We start from the raw sequence: 8702 nt of genomic DNA, 5'->3' as shown, positions 1-8702 counted from the left end.
AGGAAGCTGGCATTGGAATTGATTGAGTCTTAGTAAGAAGTATACAGAAATGTCTGGGATGTCTCATCACATAAGATGCCAATCATACTCACTTATAGATTAGGCAGACGAGAGATTTGAAACTAAATATTTTGATTTGGAACTAATCTAATTTCTTTATTATAAAAATATTTTATATTTTTCTATAAATCTAGATTAATTACTAAAATGGAGAAGAATGAATTTAAACCAACGGTATAAATAAGGGTTCAAAACCAGGGTTCAGAAACCAACCATGGTTTAGGATTTTTCTTACAAAAACCTGGGTAGGTTTCTTAGTTTTGCATAGTGGACTTTATCTGAATGCAATGAATGCATTTTCAACACATCATTCAAACACCAGTTAAATAGAGGTGTTTGATGGAGCTGCAAGATTCACAAACCATAACAGTGCAGCACCCTGCAAACATAGAGGAAGTTCTTCAAGCTATGGCATATAATCCTAACCATGGTATGTAATGCCATCAAGAAATGCATGATCTACAAGTGAGCATCCTCTGTAGGCAATCCTAAGAACAGTGTCGGATGAAGATGAGGATTAGATTGATCAAGTAAACATTGCAACAAGTATTGCATGCCTTCTGATCTTAAGCAACCAGCTCATGCCAAAACCGACAAGGAAAACAATCACTCTCACAACCTTTCATCAACAAAAAATCATGCTGGTGACAAAAAGCTACCTGACATCTTCACCAACCCTATATGGCAAAAAAGAGGTATCTTTATATACTTATATCATATACTCTCTCTTACTCCTTTTTATAATTTTGAGTGTGTTGGCTAACAGCCAAGGACTGATTTCAAAAACACTAGCATAGCAATTTTCCTGCATGAAAATAAGAATTGCCATATAAAAAGAGTTTTGCTTGTGAGGTCTGTATGTATGGTATACATATATATACCATGTAGATATGGATCATATTAGATCTGATTTGCCACGTCAAGCAATCTGGACCACCATTGTCTGTAGCTTTACATCCCTCTTCTCTCACTTTTTCTTGATCACTCCAGAAATTCCATTGTCACAACACTACCACTTCTTGAGGTTCTAGCTGAGCCAGGCATTCCAGCTGAAAATATGGAGCCTCTGCTCGAAATGATGCTTCCCCTTGTTGATCCAGAAACGTTTGACTTTACACTTGAAGTGTTTGATGGCATTTTAAAGCCAGCGTCAGCAACTCGTTCTTGGATAATACGGCCTAGATCAGGGTTTTCCTGAATCACAGCCTTCAGCTTATATAAAACATCTGTTATTGTTTCTCTTGCTTCAGACAGTTGCATTTCCTTTGCAATGCGCTCAGCATCTAAGTCCCTATAGTGGACGAACTTCTTAAGTCAATGTAAAAGCTTTGATTTCTCAAGTACCCATATGATTCTTTCAGTTTTGATGCTAGCCTTTCAAATCGTACAGTTGCTCGCCGTTGTTTCTTGGTGTGCTCCTTGTTATCTTTTTCAGCTGTCTCAACTTGATGTTGGAGGATCTTCAAGGTCTCCAACTCATGACTCTCTTTTTCCTCCGTGGTGGCATTTCTCTGTTCGGCTTGATCAAATTCCTAAAAGAGCCACCATACGCATATGGCACTTGGAGCAAGTTTGGTGCAATAACTTACTTTCAGCAAAGCCCGCTCCAATTCTACCTTGTTTTGAAGCCGCTCTTTGGCTTGCTCAAAGACTACCTTCAAATGTGCTTTTTCATTCTCAAGCTTCAGTGTGTTTGCAGTCTTATGACTGTTCCTGTAGAGTGTGTTGGCGTCTTTTACATCTTCAAAAGCCCTTGCAAGAGACGAAACGTCTGCTTGGACCTGCAAAGTAAGATAAACAGTAGAAACCTAGAAATGTAAACAAATGTGTTGCATAAATAAAACCTATCTGACCTGTTTGACCTCCTGTTCAAGTTTATAGCCTTCTCGCTGAATTTCTTCTCGCTCCTGTGCAGCTTTAATGACAAAATAATTTGGTGACCTTTCTGCATTCTTTTCGATTTTGACTCTATTTAGTATAACTTCGTATTTGGATCGAAGCTGGGAAAGGAGAGTATGTTAGTACTCTCTATCAAGTACACTATGACCACCTTCTCAACAGCTACTGCCATCTTATTCCTTTGCATAAGCATAAAGTGCAAGTCATCTTGTAAGCTTTTTAATTCAGACATATGTCTTTCATGTCGACTACCAATCTCCCGTCGACATTCCTCCATACTCATCTGAAGTCTTCTTTTTGTGCTCTCCATTCCAAAAACGGCATCTTCAAATATATACAAACCGTATAAAGGAAAAAAATCATTTAAAGCTTATCATCCTAGTTCATACATCATACCGGCATTCTTGCTTAGCATTCCCTGGAGGCGATTAACTTCCATCTGCAGAAGATCACGCGAAAGCATCTTTTCTTCCTTTTCCTTTACAAGGTTCTGCTGGTATACTAATGTGAGTACCAGATTCACTCTAGCCAGTGATTACCTTGAGGGTATGAAGCCCTGTTTCTGACTCTAATGACAGTTCAGCATTCTTTTCCTCAATTTGATTCAGTTTTCTTGTTAATTCTTCACGTTTGCGTACGGCCGCTCTAAGATCGTCTTGAGATTTTTTGAGCTGAAAATACTCAATTATGAAAATTAACATATTTCATTGTCAACAGTACCTGCTGCAAAACAATCACCTCCTCTGCTAGTTTCTCCTGCAATTCCTGTTCAAGCTGCTGAATTTTTGCATTAAACTCACGAGCCTCCACATCACTTGTCTCACCACCGGCTCGGGCTACTTTCCTCTCAAGGCACTGTATCTGGAACTCGGCCGAGTACAGCACCTCTTCTTGCTTGATCATGCTCGATTCTAACTGATGAATCTGATTAGTCAGAGATTTTGCTTGAGATTTGGCCCCATGGATTTCAAATAGAATATCTTTCTCTGCAATATAACAACAAGTTTACACAAGAAAGAACACAGGTCAGGCCACCTTTCGCTTTCATGTCGTTTAGTTTCTCAGACTCCTTAAAATGTCTCTCGCGTAAGTCAGACACCTCTTTTCTTGCAACCTTTAGATTAACTTCCTCAGTTGCAAGGATTTTTTCAAGCTCATGTCTCTTCTTGTCCAGTGTGTCAAGAAGCATGTACTCATCCTCGACTTTTATCCTTAAATCTGCTAGTTTCCTTTCTACTAATTCGAGTTTCTTCCTCTTATTTACAAGGTCCTGTTTGAATAGACATCATTAGAAGCAATTGATAAATCAAATACAACTTGCCTCTTCTACTTGCGTTTTCTTAGCTTTCTCGTTTGCTAGATCATTTATTGCGCGTGTCACTCGGCTTTTCAAAAGTTCTAACTCTTCTTCCGCGTCTTTTGTGCTAAAAAACAATAACACTGTGTATAACAGCAGAAAATGAAGATCTATTTACTTGGAAACTCCAGTTTTGAGATCATCCCGTAATTTTGAAATGTCCTCTTCCACCAATTCGATTTGCCTGTCAAATTCCAGCTGACATACCATATCTATTAGACTAGAGCATTTTGCATAGCCAAAAATATCTCACATTTTTCTCGACTTCTCCATCTAGATTGGTAGACAGACCATCCAGCTGCCTTTTTTTGTGGCGAAGTACAGCTTTGTTTGCTGCAAACTCTTCGGCAGCTTTATGAATGCCTTCGTCACGCATATGGATAGCTTCTATTGTCTCCTCCCACATGACAACGAGCTTCTGTCTCTCATTTTGTAAATCTCTGTTTGATCATGAAAGAAAAATAAATAAATCGCTGCAATTCCACGTACTTGAAAACTTCTGCCGTTCTGTTCAGCTGAATCTGTGCACTCTGAGTTTCGGTAACTTCATCATCAAGCTGCTGCTGGAGATTATAAAGGCCTCCAGAGGCTTTTTCTAGTTCAAGGTAAAGCTCTTTGAGTTTAGAACTATCATTCTTCGTATAGCTCTGTAGTGCAACACTATCCTCGTCTTTCTGCCTAGCTGCTTGCATCCATTGATCCAGCTCTTCCTGCTCCCTACATGACACGTGTCAGTGAGATGATAACTAGACAAATCAGATTATCACAAGTGTTACGTCCTCATATAAGAAACTAAACCTGATTCCATTGCATCAAAAGTCGAAATTCGTCCATTTTTTCGTTACCACTATTGATAGCGGCCTTAAGTCCCCTCATGCGATCATTGAGTTCATCCGTGTCTTTCTCAAACTTACGAATCTCTCTCTGAAATAAAGAGTACGATAAATAAGGAACGGAATTAATTGAACAGTTCTTACCTCTAGCCTTCTCGCTTCCATTTCCGATATTTTTCTCAAATTCTCTTCCGTGAAAGCTTCTCTTCGTTTGACATCGGCTCTGAGCTGTGTAAATGTGATCTCTTGCCTTACACGTTTCATATGCTCTTCCATTATAGACGATCTTTCCTCTTGTTCTTCCACTAATTCCTGTACAAGAGAGACTAGGTAATTACTGCACTTTGACCGTTAAGTTTTATCAAACCTCAACATCACGAAGTTCTTTCTCAGCTTTCAATACATCTTTGTTAAGCGCTTTAACCTCATCACTTGCAAATCCTGGCAAGAAAGAGAGATCAATAAGACCACCCACACTCTCCTGCTTAAGTCCCAATTCCGAGACCATCTTCTTCATCTTCGACATTCGTCGTTTCATTTGAGCCTTGAGTTCTTGTGGCTGCTCCCCACTCGCGCTGGCAGCCTCAAATCCCACTGCTTTGCTCGGTGTTTTCTGTTGTTGAGGCATTGTCCATCCTCCACGCTCTTCCTTATCATCATTCTCCACACCCTGATTAACATCAGGTGCTCGCTCAGGTGGCGAAGAAACGCTCACTTCTTTCTCCGTCATTGCTTACAAAAAAAACTATGCACATGAACCTAACCCTAGACAAATATTCTTTCACCACATTTCACTGAGCTGAATACTTTTTGGCAGAGTTTTGATGCTGGAAGCAGATAAGTGACGGCAGAAAGTCATAGCGAGCAATAAAATTGTGCCAGTAAATTGGGTGGTCCATACTTTCGCTAATTTAGTGTACCAGTGTTCTGGCATTGGATGAAAAACGCTATAATTCTTTCTTCTTTCCCTCTTGGACAAAGGAAATAAATTTCACATGCACCAGCTCAGGACAGAACTTGCAACCTTCTTCTATTTAAAAAGATGCATAGCACTGGGATGGTTTTCTAGTGGCGAATGACAGAGCGGGCAATGAACCTTGTACTTGAGCTTGGAAGATATCATGAGAGATTTGCAGTAGCCGCACTTGACAAAATCTTCGTGCAAGATTTGAGTTCCACTTGCCATACATATGGGAAAAGTTGCCGTACATTTAGGTGTCAGACACCTACGCTTGAGTTCATCCTATAACGCAAGAAAAAAAACTCCTCTCTATATTTGAGATGTTTAAATCAGCTTTTACCTCCAAAGAGACTCCACACCTCAGGCATTTTCGTATTCCACTGCTTACTTTTGCATTACTAACGGGTTGATGCCTTGAAAAGATGGATGCTGCCATTTCTTTATAGTCCTTTCGTTCTTGTTCTGGAATGCTACGATTTAGCTCCAGCACAGTAAAGGCCCTGCTGCATTGCTCGTAATACTGTAAAACATTGACACATAATTAGCTATGCTTCTTAATACGACCAACTTACCCCACAGAAGTATGATGTGAGTGCAATCAGGGAGTATATACTATGCGGTTGTAACACGTCTTCATAATCTTTCAACCACCACGAAACCTGCATGACAAATGGAGACTTCCGCAAGCTCACAAAAGCTATTACCTTTGCCGCTTGTTCCATATTTCCAGAATAAAGCTCGCGGTGAGCAAGCATCCAAAGGTGGTATGCTTCTGCGTTGTGCCAGGCGTTCCGAATATCCCTATCTGAGCGATCTAGAGAGTCTGCATTGTGCTGCAACATAGAAGTAACAATAGTTTACAGATTACAAATATACCTGTAAATCCAGTGATCTTGCTATGTAAGCTTCCATTTCAAAGGCAGCAAGCACGTATATTTTTTTAACTTCCAATGCATGACTCTGCAAAATATTATCAGCAAAATATTGGGAACTGTTGGAACCTGCCTTTGTGAAAGAGATTATCTTGGCATGCTCATTGAGTAGGTTCACTACTTGTAAATGCTTCCCAGCCTTTTGGAGAACGTAAATAGCTGACACTGTGCTACCAGATTCTAAAAGCTCATTTATGAAGGTTCTGAGTCTTTCTTGCGTTTCTTTTTCACAATTATGTAACTCTGCCAGCTTGATTGCTTTCTCCCAATCATTCAATTGCAAGCAGCAGTTTAAAGCTCCCTTTATGTTACCCGATCTTGTAAAACCTGTGACCTAAAAAAAAACCAGACTGCTTCAGAAGTTTCTGAAAGTTGATGGCGTTATTACCGCATGCTCACAAACGCCAATGTTCATAAATTTTCTTGCTATAGATTCCAGAAGGGGCGAACCATGTTCAACATGGTCCATAAGTTTTTGCAGTTTGGTCCAGTGATGAAGTTCAGAGTAACATTCGGCCAACATCTGAAAATTTTTTGCTTTGCTATAATATCTTGCAGCGTCATTCCACTTTTGCGTGACAACAAAGTGATCACCGATATTGTTCCAGGTTAGCTTCAGAAGTGAGTTGTTCCCAGGAAAGTTTTCCAAAAGCTTTTCCACTCTGAGACCAGAAAGAAGTTAAAAACTCTCTATAGAAAAGAAACGTATTACAGGAACCAATCCCCAATTTTCATTCGCATGTGAATGGCAAGATCCTTCCTATCTATGTTGATATAGATTCTTTCAGCATCCTCAAACCTTCTAAAGTACGCACATACCTGAGATAGTCGAGTTAGCGATCTAGAGAGAAGTCGATTGCAACAAACCTCTGCATTTTGCAGGTTCTTGTCTCGAAGAGCTTCGACTTTCTTAACAAACTGTATGCCATAGTAGTTTTTGCACTTTACAAACGCCTGCACCAAAATTATGGTGAAAAGACGTATTCTTGGTCATATTTACCTTTGCAGCAACACTGAAGTCAAGGTGCTCCAAAGCATGTTCAGCAAGGGATGTCCATAGTCGTGGATGTCCATGCTCTTCTACATAGCTGTAGGCGTCTTTAATTTCAACCGCTTGGAGAATTTGATGTGTATCACGTAAGGATTTGGTCTCATAACTGAAAATATGGGCTCTTGTTGGCTGCTCTGGCTGTTGCATAACATCGTCAAGCCGAATTGCTAACACCTGTAGCAGTTGTTGCTGAGTAAGACAGAAGAAAACATAGCACAGCACCTGTAGGTTGTGAAAACTACAAAAATATGCATTGCAAGAAACAGGCTCTTCAAGTTCGGTACCCCTAAGAACGTACATCCGAGATCTTTCCATTATCACGATCAAATCTGGATTGTCATCCGCCCATTTCATATTCCATACAGCCTTACGTTCGAACTCTGACTTTCGGTCCTGAAACACATCTCAATAGTGCTTGATTGTGTAACTCATTGCAGTTACCATGTGAACATTATTTCGGAAAGAAAATGATCCATCAACATCAATTACTGCTAATCTCGTGGAGTCACTGTTCACGTCAATAGCTGGCCATAGAACACAGAGAAAAAGATTAAAAATATGGCAACTGATACCTTACCTTGAGGCCTGCATTCTAAAAACATCTTCCCTGCTAATTTATGTGAAGGCAGTTCGTACCAGTGTAACACACCGGACTCACAGCCAATCCAGAAGTTTGTCTGTGAGCAGAAGACGCAACATATTTGGTCCATCTTGTCCTACCAGAAAACAAAATATGTAGAGTCCATTTGTAAAGTTATATACCTGATTGATGCCTGTATTGATTTTCCAGTCCAAACAATATGTATGATCTTTGGATTCCTTGCTTCGATCATTGCTGAAAGAACTTAGCAGTTGTTTGGAAGATAGTAATGGTAAAGAATCTCGATAATTCCATACATACACATCAGTTTTGGATGCCACAAAAACTTGATTCTGAATAAACAAAATAAAGCTCTTTAGTCAGGCCTATTCCCATATCTTACTTCATTCATAGTCATGAGGACTGGTTCTATGGTCACGTGGTTTGACTCGAGAGGATTGCCAATGGCATTGCAAAGTATAAGAATATATTGATTAGGTTCCTCTTCCTGATATTTGAAAAAAACGAAAACTGATTATTCCTTTTATCAATAGCCTAGTACCTTTGTAGCCAAAACACAATGGCCTCCTGAACCGCACACGGCACAAAGTCTGTTGACGTGTTTCAAGTACCTGTAACCAACAGTAGCTCTCTGAGGACAAAACACACAAAATGAAGTAACTGCAAATAATTAACCTGTCACCAGTAGCTACATCCCAGAACATTACACAGTGCTCATCAGGGTGCTTTTTTTTAAAGCTATATACACATGTACTTTGGCCAATGAAAGTCCACTTGTAGTCAGGCCTAATACTTGCGAGGTATATGCTTGCATCCACTCCAATTGCTAACGTCAAGCCAGTCCCTTCCCATGTCACTGCCCTGAAAGTGAGAAAAAACAAAACCCTCTGTGTCATCTTTCAATGCATTGTACCTGACTTTGGTGTTTGGCACGTGAAGGGTTCTCAAGTGAAATCCCAGTGGGGAAAAGAGTTTCACTATTGAGTTAGTATCCTCCTGGGTTCTTGA

At 39.9% G+C, this 8702-nt stretch overlaps 2 protein-coding genes across 2 annotated transcripts in view; both read right to left on the bottom strand.

Annotated features, from left to right (window-relative positions):
- Positions 1 to 1041: 1041 nt before the first annotated feature.
- LOC112346469 (coiled-coil domain-containing protein 39-like) lies at positions 1042 to 4879 on the bottom strand. Its single transcript, XM_024675506.1, has 14 exons — positions 4517 to 4879; positions 4294 to 4461; positions 4115 to 4240; positions 3806 to 4026; positions 3570 to 3756; positions 2995 to 3229; positions 2680 to 2945; positions 2499 to 2630; positions 2356 to 2449; positions 2212 to 2283; positions 1914 to 2005; positions 1677 to 1841; positions 1405 to 1592; positions 1042 to 1351 (listed from the first exon to the last, which is right to left on the bottom strand). Exons 1-14 carry the CDS (start codon positions 4877 to 4879, stop codon positions 1042 to 1044), a joined length of 2619 nt encoding a protein of 872 aa, XP_024531274.1.
- A 61-nt stretch (positions 4880 to 4940) lies between these two features.
- Positions 4941 to 8702, bottom strand: part of LOC9633228 (WD repeat-containing protein 35) — a 4846-nt gene continuing 1084 nt past the window's right edge. Inside the window, 13 exon segments of the mRNA XM_024675505.1 lie at positions 4941 to 4976; positions 5451 to 5630; positions 5683 to 5769; positions 5815 to 5989; positions 5991 to 6376; positions 6431 to 6704; positions 6755 to 6861; positions 6910 to 6996; positions 7043 to 7267; positions 7316 to 7486; positions 7666 to 7809; positions 8077 to 8181; positions 8306 to 8555. Of these exon segments, the coding sequence (XP_024531273.1) occupies positions 4941 to 4976; positions 5451 to 5630; positions 5683 to 5769; positions 5815 to 5989; positions 5991 to 6376; positions 6431 to 6704; positions 6755 to 6861; positions 6910 to 6996; positions 7043 to 7267; positions 7316 to 7486; positions 7666 to 7809; positions 8077 to 8181; positions 8306 to 8555 (2227 nt within the window).

The sequence above is a fragment of the Selaginella moellendorffii genome, unplaced genomic scaffold (genome assembly GCF_000143415.4).
Source record: "Selaginella moellendorffii unplaced genomic scaffold, v1.0 SELMOscaffold_15, whole genome shotgun sequence".
In the NCBI taxonomy this organism is placed as follows: Eukaryota; Viridiplantae; Streptophyta; class Lycopodiopsida; order Selaginellales; family Selaginellaceae; genus Selaginella; species Selaginella moellendorffii.
Note: the sequence above shows the minus strand (reverse complement) of the source record. Positions and strands in the feature narration are given on the sequence as shown.